This window comes from Dromiciops gliroides, chromosome 1, assembly GCF_019393635.1.
Source record: "Dromiciops gliroides isolate mDroGli1 chromosome 1, mDroGli1.pri, whole genome shotgun sequence".
Classification (NCBI taxonomy): Eukaryota; Metazoa; Chordata; class Mammalia; order Microbiotheria; family Microbiotheriidae; genus Dromiciops; species Dromiciops gliroides.
This window is the reverse complement of record NC_057861.1, coordinates 412,926,582-412,939,809: the sequence shown is the minus strand read 5'-3', so window position 1 is coordinate 412,939,809 and position 13,228 is coordinate 412,926,582. Positions and strand designations below refer to the sequence as shown.

Sequence of the window (13,228 nt, the reverse complement as noted above, 5' to 3'; positions counted from 1 at the left end):
GTACACATCTGCTAAATTGTAAACTCATCTAAGATAGGAACTATGACTTACACATCTTTTATATTTCTTACAAGACTCAGTACTTGCAATAACTTAGAAATTGATTCAACTACACACTACCTAAACTTATACTCTGATATTCTTGATCACAACCTACACATACCCCACTGCCATACTCAACCAGTGCCACTGTAGCTAGAGTGGCAGAACAAGACTGGAAATTGGGAGACTAGGATACTAGACTTAGTTCCAATACAAACTAATTATATGACCATGGGTAAGTCAGTTCACATCTTTGTGCCCTTTTTTTATAAAATGGGGGGAAGGAGGAAGGATACTGTACCATCTAATCTCTATGGTCCCTCCTAGTTCTGTCATTCTGATTCTATGATTCACCGTATTAAAGGGATTTGAGATATAGGATTTGTCCTATCCAGACAACTCTGAAAACAGGTTAAAGATAACAGGAATTACCAGCCTAAACACAGAGGCTGCAGTTGGAAATATAACACAGAACAAACACTCTCCAGTCCTACTATTGGTAGGAGAAAGTACAAAAATAGAAGGTACTAGGGAAAGGGTTATTGAGAAATAATGAGGAAGACTGAAGATGGCAAAAATTCCATATACTCCACCCCCTTAGTTTATTTGAAACAAATGAAACAACAGAGGTCTAAGAGATCTAGGTCTGGGAATGTATAGGGAGGGGGGGGATGTTGGGATATTAGATTGGTAATGTGGAAAGAAGCACTAATTATAACTTACAATGGGGGGGAAGTACACAATTCTTAAAAACTTGCCTTAATACTAAAACTTCTAGTTAATCTTCTGCCTTCTCTCCAATATCATAAATCTTTTTCTACTTCCTTCTGCTCTTTAATTTTTTTTAAATTACTGTAAAAAGAAAAAAAGTTGCCCTAAAGAAGTAAAAAAATTATCAAGTGTTCTGTATTTTGTACTTGACAAAAATTAACAAGGCACAAAAGTAGCACTCTTAGAAAACATAATAAAAATATACATCTTAAATCTTTAAAAAAAAATACTTCATCTCCCTATGCCACCCAGGCTGAAGCACAGTGTTTACTCATGAATTCAACACTACTCACTGTCAGAGAAGCTCTGAACCGATCAATTTCAATGTGGGCCAGTTCATCACTCCTTTGACACCCTGGTGTGGCCTCTTGCTCCCATGTTGGTACTAGACTTGATCGGTTTAGCTCTCTATAGTTCAAAACTCCCAAGTTCAAGAGATCCACCAGGTTCAGCTTGTGGTAGCAGTGATTACAAGCATGTAATGCAACGTCTTGTAATGCGACTCTCCCCATTAGGTGTACCATGGACAGTAATTCCTTCCTTCCTTTTTTTTAATCACCAAAATAAAACAATATTGTAGAGATCACTAACAAAAGTAAATACTATCAACTCTTAGACCAAGGATCAATTACTAAAACTTACTTAAAACTTAGAATTTTGACTAGATAATTCAAAGTAAAACAGAAGTCCTACTGGCTAATCTGGCAGTGAGACTGTGTGTGTGTTGTTGTTGTTCAGTTGTTTTAGTCATGTCTAACTCTTCATTACCCCGTCTGAGGTTTTCTTGACAAAGATACTGGAGTGGTTTGCTATTTCCTTCTCCAACTCATTTAAGAGATATGGAAACTGAGGCAAATAGGACTAAGAGATTTGCCTAGATTCACACAGCTAGTGTCTGAAGCCAGATTTGAACTCAGGGAGATAAGTATTCCTGGTTCCATGTGTGGCACTTTATCTACTATGCCATCTAGTTGCCCTTTATGTGTGTATAGACATGTAAAGTATGTGTTCATATGTGTATATACATATATACATATATGTGTGCATTGTGAGAAAATAATGGGATTTGGCAGCTACTCAAAAGATCACCTGGACATTAATCTAAAATGACTGAATTAAGTGAGAGTGGTTGACTTTTTTGGTTAGCCTTCTTAAAGTTAAGATTGTAACCACACCTGGGTGGCCCTTAAGAAGTTATTGTTTTCAGAAGCTAAGGACTTTGAACTCAACTGAGACCACCTTCAAGTCCAGTGAATCAATGGATTTGGATGACGCCTGCCAATCAGCTTGAAGTAGTGTGTGAGGACCGCCTCCTCTCCAGACCTATAAAAAGCTTCCACACTCAGTCTGAGAGGGGTTCATGGTTGAAGCAGGCTCCTGTCGGAGGACTCAAGGAAGAACCAGACCAGACTGGAACTCTAGGCTAGATAGGCCTTTTCTTAACTCCATGTATTCTTTTTTTTTCCCTAATACCTAGTGTGCTTCAATAAATGCTTAATGCCCAAAGACTGGTGCTAAAGCTTCTAATTTAAGGCAACCATATATTTAGATTTTAAACATCACAGCGTATATAGATATATATGTATATATAAATACATACTTCTGTAACTGCTCTTTACCCTGTATCCTCTAGTTATAGAAAACAAAAATATTGTAATCATTAGATGATTAGCTAGCTACTCCCCAACAGCCAATTGGTAATATTGTTACTAGGCTTCCCAGTTCAGAGTTAGAAGCTCCTTACTTCCAGAAAAGCTCCTTACTTCCAGAACCTATGAATGAAGATATAGATTAGTATCCTGTGCTCTGTAGTCATCAACTACACCAAAGGGTCTGTTCTTGGATGAAATCAGATATAAAGGATCTCATAGCTGGGGACAGCAAGTTCTCTAGGACAAACTACATAGGAGCAAAAAAGTCTAGAGTTGGACAGATCGTTAGATATCACTTAATATAATCTAATCTTTTCACATATTAGAACATTTAGATCCAGTCACTGGTAAGACCAAATAATGACCATGGAGGGACTACTACTAGAAAAAATCAGCAGGAGAAAATGAGAAAGAAAAAAGAAACCAGGAGAATTAAAAAAAAAAAAGTTAAAAGAAGAAAGGGGAGGAAAAAAGACAAGACACCCACAGTGGTGGTGGGCCACTAAAAGATGTCTCAGATGCCACTCCATTGTACCACTGTCTGAAAGTTGCCTATCCCTGGCCCTAAAGAAAATACAGAGGCAACTAGGTAGCACAGTGGATAAAGCACCAGCCCTGGATACAGGAGGCCCTGAGTTAAAATTTGGCCTCAGACACTTGACACTTACTAGCTGTGAACCTGGGCAAGTCACTTAACCCTCATTAACCAGCAATAAAATAAAATAAAACAAAACACATAGTTTGATTCCCCACTCTGCTAAAGTTTTTTGTTTTGTTTTGTTTTTTAATTGTAAAATCAAAACTTTCAAGGAGTAGATTAGAATTCTTGGAAGACTACTATAACTCAATCTCCCACCTGGGGATGCCTTGGACTGGGAGGATTATAATGAGAGTATATATTCCCAAAGTTACTACAGAGAACACCTAAGTTCCCTAGTACTGATTCAAAATTGTTAAAGTCATAAGAAAGTTTCCAGAAGTGAAGCATTCCAGGAGAAGTAAGTCTGATGTGCTTTACCGAATACAGCTGTCTTTTCTGATGAAGCTATAAATGGTGGCAGAGCAAAACGGAGGAACAGTTCTGAACACGTGAAATAATATAATCAAAACTAAAATTTTTAATTTACACTATTCATAGGGAGGTTTGCTTTGGGAACCTATTATTTATCTTATAAACTTAAAATGGGGCAGCTAGGAGGCTCAGTGGATAAAGCACCGGCCCTGGATTCAGGAGGACCTGAGTTCAAATTTGGCCTCAGACATTTGACACTAGCTATGTGACCCTGGGAAAGTCACTCAACCCTCATTGCCCTGCCAAAAAACCAAAAACAAACAAACTTAAAATGTGTGAGTGTCCAGGTCTTCATCTATTGACTACACGGTCAGAAAATTAAACACAAACTTCATTGACTGACACAGAAAAATATATACCATACCTTCTATTTTCTGCCAGAATTGCACCTTCATCCTTTAGCCGTTTACTCTTCTCTGCACAGTCTTCTAGGAGAATTGCTTTCTTTCGTTTAATTGCATGGAGCCAGTTAACTTCATCATTCTCCACTAAGCCCTTCTCATCAGCAGCTTCCGCTTCAAACTGCTGGGATGTGACTTTTGAGACCTTTTCACCAATTTTCCTCTTCCATCCAAAGGAAGCCATTCTGGAAAATTATAAAGGACAAACTTTAATCATTTCCCTAAAACTTCAAGACTGTCTGGAATGGTGGTCAAGGACTTGTTGAGAGTGATGTCTTCATTGATGAAGAGCAGTAGGAGGAATAGGAGAGGGGTGTAAGGATATTAACTCTGACAATAAAGCCCCTAAACAGCAGAAAAAGATCTGCCTGCTAAATTCCCTTCCCTGATGAGAATCTCTAAGAAAAAAGTAGACTGTGCTAGGCAGGGGCAAATGGTATGGAAACCTATGAGGTAAGACAGTGCTTCCCACTTTGTTGGATAGGGACTCTTAAGGAGCCACTGAGCTAGGGGGTCAGAGAATTCATACACATACCAAAAACTATTTTTCTTCTTCATTCAACTGAAACAAAACATGCCAGATGAACTGTGACCCTAAGATCAAGTGAGTTACTATTATATTTGAGGCTAAAAACCTGAAAAGATTATAAACTCCTAAGGTAAAGCACTGAGATCTACTAATAGATTCCTAGAGAAGCCCTGGCCCATTACAATGTGCTATTAGGTCAAAGATTGGCCCTTAAAGCAACAGCTCATTTCACAACCCTCAGGCTCACCCCAAGATGACTGATTCACAAATGGGTATTATTGTTCATACCTACCAGAAGAGTGTAACTGGGTCCATGTAACGATAACAATATTCTTAGAAAAGTAATTCATGAATACATGCCCTACTGGTTGTAGATCAATAGTGCCATCTTCAGTATGAAGAATAGCACAAAGATTGTTTTAATGTTATTTTTACTGTTATATTTTGTTTTTACTGAATATGTCCTTTCTTCCCTCCCCACTTGGCAAACTATTCCTTATTTATTACAAACATTTAATAAGAGAAAAGACTAGCTTAGTAAATCAACCTATCTGAAACTATATGCAAAATTCCACACTCATAATCCTCTCCTTCTGCAAAGAAGGGAAATGGTAGTACTAGAACCAAGTAAAACCCAAATAAATAAGTTGTTTATCATATATTCCTAATAATAATATTTTTATTTTTATTAGATAAATCTGGCAATATTAAAAGTAGGCCCTAATTATTTAAAAATACCGACAGTGTTTTGCTTCTGCATTTATAGAAGTAGCATATTCATTCCTTAGAAATATGAACAGATTACCAAAATTAGATTTAATAAGCTCTAATGTTCTTCGAACATAGCCTTACATGCTCTGACCACAGAGAATTTACATGTCAGTTAAAATTAGATTTTTTTAAAAATAGCTTCTATGTATTAACATCTTCCCAGTACAGACACCCTGGAAACAATAAATGAATTATTGAACACAAATAGAATGACTATATAAAATCTCAAGATTCTAGAATGTTCTCAAATTTGCTAAATTTAACCTTGTAGCCAATGTCTGTTACTTTTCATTCAACAATAAATATTAGGTGCCTTTGGAGGATGGCAGAAGCTACAATCTAGAGGATATAAAAAATGCATAAATCATAATACAAAGCAATATATTATAAGTTCTATATGACTGGTTTGGATAAAAAGTATTTTAGGAATTTTACAAGAGGTGTGGAAAAGAAAAATTCACTGCTATAATCAGGAAATACTCATTAAAGAGGTAACATGGGACCTTGATGACAGATAGATTTTCTTACTTTCTGCCAGAATTGCACCTTCATCCTTTAGCCGTTTACTCTTCTCTGCACAGTCTTCTAGGAGAATTGCTTTTTAAAATTTTTTTTAAATGAACAAGTCTGAAGACCTAAGAATGTGGATCTCAATTAACCAATGATCAATTATGATTCCAGATGACCAATAATGAAGAATGCTACCCACTTCTTGACAGAGATGTGACAGACTAAATATGCAAGATAAAACATATTTTTGGATATGGCCAACATAGGAATTTGTTTTGTTTGACTATTCATATTTGTTACATGAATTTTTCCCCCAGTGGAAAAGGAGAGGAAAAGTTCATCAGTTCTCTTTCTGCAGATGGATAGCATTTCCTTGATAATTCTTTAAAGAATTTCAAAATCTGATGCAATAGGGGAATGGGGCTTTCCAGGCACGAGGAAAGATATTAACGAATGCTCAATATATCTGTGTGGGTGTATGAATAATGAAGCTAAAAAAATATAAAGCATGTTTGGGAAGTAGTAGATTAGAATGAATAAGCAGGTAAGGAGATAGTCTTTTTTTTTTTTTAAAGTGAGGCTATTGGGGTTAAGTGACTTGCCCAGGGTCACACAGCTAGTAAGTGTTAAGTGTCTGAGGCCAAATTTGAACTCAGGTACTCCTGAATCCAGGGCGGGTGCTCTATCTACTGGGCCACCTAGCTGCCCCAAGGAGATAGTCTTTAGGTATTTTTTTAAAATCATAAAAGTATTTTATTATTTTCTTGTTACATGTAGAGATAGTTGTCATGGGGCCCAGAGTACCCCCAGAAGTTCTCTGGGGCACATCAAGGAATCTTCTCCTAGAGAAACTAAACCAGAGGACAGATACGCCTAGAGAGATAAGGGGAACCAAATCGGACAGAGCTAGCTTCGGGACCTCCACCCTTCATTCTGTTCTCCCTTACCCCAGGGGAGATAAATTTGGGTGTGGCTGCTGCCTTGGTATCCCGAAGAGAGATGGCTTGAGAGATCAATAGCCACCCCTCACCCAATTCCTCTAGTCACCACCAGTGGGGGATGGTCCTCCCTCACTAAAGGAACTTTCCACAGGCAGATGGTCCATTCCCATCAGCCCCCTATAAAAGTACCTGCCAGTCTCCTGCTTGAGGAGATTGGTACCTCAGAGCCACGTGCTTTGTTCCATACCTATCTCCCCATGAGAAGTCCAAGGATTTCTTTCATGGTTTCCCTTCCCTCCCCACTTCCCTTCCCTTGCCCCTAAATAAACTACCATCTTATTCTAACTGCTTTTGTGTGCAAGAGGATGTAATTCTTTAAAGAGGAATTCCTAAGAACCCCTACCCCTAACCCAACCCAACCCAACCTGTACCCCATTTTTCCCCCATAACATAGTTTTCAACATTTGTTTTTATAAGATTTCTAGTTTCAAATTTTTCTCCCTCCCTCTCCTCCTTTCCCCCTTCCCAAGACATCTGATATAGGTCATATGTGTACAATCACATTAAACATATTTCTGCCTTATAGATTATACTTCTCTAATCAAGAAGCTTTTATTAACCACTTAATATGTGCCAAGTAGCATGGTGTATGGATTAAGGGTTGGCCTAGAAATCATGAAGAAAAGAGTTCATGCCCCTCCTCTGACTCATACTGTCTTTGAATACGGGAAAGTCATTTAACTTCCCAGGGAGCTAAGACAAAAACGAAATAGTCCCTGTCTTCAAGGAACTTATAATCTAATGGAATTCCAAAAAGTTATAAACCTCATAAATTTAGAGAAATTAAAACACCAATTTCTAATTATTTTAGCACTTTATAGTTTTTTTTTGTTTGGTTGGGTTTTTTTGTGTTTCTTTTTAGTGAGGCAATTGGGGTTAAGTGACTTGCCCATGGTCACACAGCTAGTTAAGTGTTAAGTGTCCGAGGCCGGATTTGAACTCAGATACTCCTGATTCCAGGGCCGGTGCTCTATCCACTGCGCCATCTAGCTGCCCCAGCACTTTCTAGTTTTCAAAGCAGGTTTTTATTTAACCAAAAGAATTCCTAGACATACTATAATTTTTCTCCACTGTCATACTTTTAAAGGTTAATGAAGATTTTTTTTTCAAAACAGTACAATAATACTTTCACAATTCCCAAAGAAATTCCGAACATCAAGGACTTCTACATTTAATGAATGCCAATATTGAGGTCAGAGCCTGGCACAGGTGCTTAGTATTTGACTGGTCTGTCAAATGACGTGTACCCTACAATACTGCGCAATGGGCACTCTATGTTATGCCTGTAGGAAATTTTATCTATTTGTATAAGCTACTTTTTATTCAATCCCGTGGCTCTGAAAGGCGAAGCTTGTCACTGCATTACCTAGCCCCAAACCATGGGCAAGTACAGCGAACACAGCTCACGATTCCCATGCTTTCGGTCCCCTGAGGTGGAGTCAGTGGTGACTCCATGAAATGATTTATCTATCTATCCTTTAAACCAGAAAACAGGCTCGGCAACTTTCCTCCTCTCCCCACCCGGCGGGGGTCGAGGACTGTGTAAAATATGCCCACGGACGCAGAAGAGGGGAGGGAGGGTGTCTAATCAGCTGATCTCACTCACCCCGGAATCCACCAAACCGCCCTGCGGGGCACCAATACAGGCCCGGGGAGGGGACAGGAGAGCTCACTACCCCTCCTCTCATCTCCGAAGAGGGCGGGGCCGGGAGCCCACGGGGACGCCGGAGCCCCCACCGCTAAGGGCCACATAGGCCCCTAACCTGGGGGGGGGGGGCAACCCACAGGGCTGAGGTCCGCCGACACCCCAGAGGTTCCTCCCGACTCTTCCAGAGGCCTCTTCACCAAAACCAGGCGCTTTTCGCCCCCCATCTACCCAAGCCACCCCGAGAGCCCCGAGTTACCTGGCGACGGCTCCCTAAAGCCAGTGTTTACGTTCCACTTTGCTCCAGTCCACCGGAAGCGGACGCGGCTCCGCTCGCACTTCCGTCTCTCTTGAAACTGCGAGGAGGGGGGCGGTCCTTGGAAGCATCAATGCGTCTCCTTGGAAACGGAGGTCGGATGCCTCCTGCTGGGGCTTCGGGGAATTCGCTTGGTGAGCGATCTCGGTTGCTCAAAGCCGGAAATTCCAAACAAGGCCCTCAAAATGCTCAGGCTCCAGTAGTCGGGAGTAGACTGCAGGGTCTAGAGCCCCCAGATGTGCCCATTCTGTGGCCAAGCCCTGTCCATCCTCCCTTCATAACATCTCAAGAATTCGCCCCCTTCCCTCCTCCAACATTGCCACTGCCCTAGTGCAGACGCTCATCACCTCGCGCCTGGATTATTGCAATAGCGCGCTGGCGGTCCGCCGCCTCAAGTCTCTTCACTCCAATCCATGCTCCATTCAGCCACCAAGGGGATTTCCCTAAAGCGCAGGTTTGACAGTATCACTACCCTACTCAACAAACTCCAGTAGCTCCCTATTCCCTCCAGGAGCAATTACAAAATACTCTGTTTAGCCTTCAAAGCCCTTCATAACGTAGTCTCCTCCCATTCCAGTCTTCTTACATTTCACTCCCCAAACAAGTATTCTTCCATCCAGGGACAGTGGCCTCCTGATTGTTCTGTGAACATGACACTCCATCACCTTGTCTCAGCATTTTCTCTGGTGTTTCCAATGCCCTATCCTCATCTTTACCTACTGGCTTCCTTTAAGCCCCAACTAAAAACCCATCTTCTACAGAAGGCCTTCCCCCATCCATTCTTAATTCTAGTGCTTTCCCTCTGTTGATTATTTCTTATTTATCCCCGTATGTAGGTGTCTTTTTTGGGGTTTTTTTTTTGGGGGGGGGCTTTACATATTGACTTTTTTCATTCCATTGTAAACTGCTTGAAGGCAGAGACTATCCTTTGCCCTTTCTTGTACCCTGCCACATCGTAGCTGTTTAATAAATGCTTCTTTTGGGGGTGTGATTGTGTAGGCTTTTCCTAGCAGACAAGATAGATATCTCTCCTTCACCATCCCACCACACCCCTATACTAGGAGAAGGATGCCACTTCCCCAAGGGGAAGGATCCAGAGGGGCCTTATAAAAAGAACTCTAAATTTGGGAGAAGAGGACCTAGATCCAAATCTTAGCTCTACCCTTCACTCACTCACTGTACAACTAGAGGCAAAGTTATTTAACCTCCAAAATCTGTTTCCTCATCTATAAAAAGAGATTAGGTCATTTTTTTCTTTGTAACAGGAACCCTTGCCCTGCTCCTGACGCAGGAGGAAATGGTGAGGGGCGGGGCAGAGAATCAGTCTCTTCAGTCTCTGCAGACTTTCTTCCAGTCTCTGGAATCTGTGCTCCACCGTTGTTTCAGGTTCTACTGGCTTCTAGCTTTGAGAGAAAATGGATGTGTCGATGATCCCTTTCCAGGGTACTGAAGGCAGAAAAGACCTGGAAAGAAGCCAAATGAGAGGAGCTTGCAGTTTCCATCATGTCCCTACCCCCAGCTTGCTCCTCTCAAGACTTCTGGTAATTTCCTCTTGGGTAAAATATGGTATTCTCTTCCTTGGTTGAGCTGTTATCTTACTCCTCACGCTATTGTCTAGTATGTAGTCTCTAAAGTATACTTTCTCTGATTTCTGCGTTACTATGAAATTGAATAAATGGGTTTCTTTGGTACTTGCTATATATGTTCATTGCAGAACTGGTATTTGTTGGGAAGTCAAGTGTTGAATGGGGCAGCTAGGTGGCACAAAGGATAGAACACTGGGCTTGGAATTGGGAAGGTCTGAGTTCACATCTGACCTCAGACACTTAGTAGCTGTGTGACCATGGGCAAGTCACTTAATCCTGTTTGCGTTGATTTCTTCAACTGTAAAGTAGGATGGAGAAGGAAATGGCAAATCATTCCAGTGTTTCTACCACAAAAACCCCCAAAAGGAGTCAAAGAGCCTAACATAACTGAAAAATAACTGAACAACAAGCCTTGAATATAAACCTTGGGGTTTTCCTTTCTCCATTAATTAATAGTAATCAGAAGTTTAGTTTGAACCTCAAAAATCACATCCCCTAGACCAACAATGTCTAAGGAAGCACACAGCTACAAAATTAGGCCAAGTACTCTCTCTTTCTGAGGACAGCAGTAGTCAGCCTCTGTCCTCTACCTTACCTTCTTCCCTTCCTGACAGAAAAATAAAGTCTCCCTTGGAGAAGGGTGGGGAGAGAAGAGGTTAAACATGCCTATTTTGCTTCCTCTCCAGCTACACAATGACATCCCCATTCTACATGTGGGGGATAGCCTCACTACATGTGGGAGCTCTATAGGAATATAATTTCTGGTTGCTTACTTTTGCAAGAGATTTTGGGGTTTTGCTAATTTTTCTAAAAAAAAAAAAACTTTGGACAATTTTTTTTTCCTCTCTGTCCTTCTGTTCATTGATTCTGAATGGGATTACTTGAGTAATATACCCTTTTATCCCAAATGGGAGGCTTTTATTGATAACCACCGAGTTCAATTCTAGAAGACACATAGTTTAAGTTTGTTTGTACTTCTGCTGGCTTGGAATGAATTTAAATAGGAATTGTTTTCTACAAACAGCACCTGTGGAGCAATCTCTAGAAAATATAGGAGCTTTTGCAGTTGAAAAGAAAGAGGCAGCAGCTAGGTGATGCAGTGGATGAAGCACCTGCCCTGGATTCAGGAGGATCTGAGTTCAAATCCAGCCTCAGACACTTGACACTTACTAGCTGTGTGAACCTGGGCAAGTCACTTAACCCTCATTGCCCCACAAAAAAAAAAGAAAGAAAGAAAGAAAAGAAAAGAAAAGAAAAAGCATAGAGGTCTCGTTACCAGGAGTAGCCCTAGATCTTAAGAATGAGGGCATTTTAAGGTTACAGGCAATAAAAAATAAAAGGATTAGAAGAGTATACAATTAAGTTAAATTAAGCACAAGTTAAGGCTGGTGAGACAACACTAATCCTGCCTCTGAATTTTGATCATGGAAATACAATTAAGGAAATAATAGTAGGAAATTTATTCTTAGAAATTTCAGACTTGTCCATCCTCTAAAGATAAGGAATTTCTTAAAGAGGTAGGATTCGAATCAAAGGAGGCATTGCTATAGAAAGACAATGTCACAATTTAATCCAGAATCTCTACTTCATTTATGAGTAAGGCAGAAGCCATTTTGCCCTCTCCCCATCCTACCCATTGTATACAAATACCACAGGCTCCAAATTTGCATCTTCTCTGGACATGAACCATTACTCTGAGGAGAAGAATCCTGAAAAACTTGGGTTGGACAGGCAAGAGTGTGCCTAGAACACTGAAAGGCCCTTGACATGTGTCTAATACCAGAAAAGGGAAAGGGGCAAAGGCAATGGATACCCTCACAGAGGCAAGGCCAGATGTTACTTAGCAAGAGGGCTTACAAACATTAGCTCACTTGTTTGAGAGGGGGGGATCAGAAGACCCCTATGCTAATTTTGTCTCTGATACTGTGCAGCACAAAGCAAGGAGTGATGAGACTAACACAGACAGACACTGGATCCTGAGAATGTAGGAAAAATTACATTGCAGAGATTGTTCCAGGGCTTGGTATATGATCCTCATGCAGCTGATGTCATTACATCTATGCAGACACAGAAACCATTCCCAACAATGTCTGAGGTGAGACAGGTACTCTTGATATTCAAGGACCAATACGGTCCACAGGGCTCTAGGCCTTCTCAAGAATAGACCAGAAGAATTAATCAAGACATGAGAGCTACCAGTCCTGAACTCCAGTCACAGAACCTGAAACGATCAGGTAAAAGATGGATCAGTGCACAATCCTATTCTTCCTGGGGAGGAAGAAGTCCAAGGGAACAGAAGGCACAAAAGCCTAACACAAGACAACCTCCATCAAGTAATCATCAGAGTAACATCAACTTTTTGTTATAATTGTGGACCATACTTATCTTGTGGCCATACTTATACTGGATATGCTGGCAAAGAAAATGCCATTTTCTGCATTAACTTCTGAGGAAGTTAAACTCTGATCCAGCTGTGGGCAACCAAAGCAAGGACAAGAAAGGAGGTCATCCTGGGCTTCGAGGTCCATCACATTGATCTTATCACCAATTTCTTATGGGTATATTCCACCTGAACACATAGGACTTCATGCAGAGTTAATAGTAAAAATTGAGAATGCGGACTACAATGCTGTTCTGGACAGTGGATCTTAAGTTACCATCAGTTTCCAATCTTTTTATGACAAATAGTTTGGCAAAATACCTTCAAAGCCTATGACAGGGGCTTGGACTTGGTCATTTTGTTATGGGATGAGGGACCCCAACCCCCAAGGAATCCTTAAACTTTCCCAAGGGAAAAGCAGCTCTGCCTGGTCTGCAAGGAACAAAGGTGATATGTTGATATGGATGGGTGCTATTCATTCCTAGGCACTCCTTCCCAATTATTTCCCTTCTGGTTGTTTTGCCTCTCCCAGTTGCTTTGCATACAGCTTTT

The 13,228-nt window shown here is 40.7% G+C and overlaps 1 protein-coding gene across 2 annotated transcripts in view; it reads right to left on the bottom strand.

The window, feature by feature from the left end:
- Positions 1–8,780, bottom strand: part of TTC33 (tetratricopeptide repeat domain 33) — a 40,482-nt gene extending 31,702 nt beyond the window's left edge. The window contains exons 1-2 of one of the 2 annotated variants that reach the window (XM_043978632.1): positions 8,654–8,780; positions 3,902–4,123 (exon numbers count right to left, since the gene is read on the bottom strand). In XM_043978632.1, coding sequence (XP_043834567.1) covers positions 3,902–4,122 — 221 coding nt within the window. In that variant the 5' untranslated portion in view covers position 4,123; positions 8,654–8,780. Of the gene's footprint in view, positions 1–3,901; positions 4,124–8,355; positions 8,623–8,653 lie in introns of those variants that run through there. The other variant, XM_043978631.1, reaches the window with a different exon arrangement.
- Between the last annotated feature and the right edge of the window lie 4,448 nt (positions 8,781–13,228).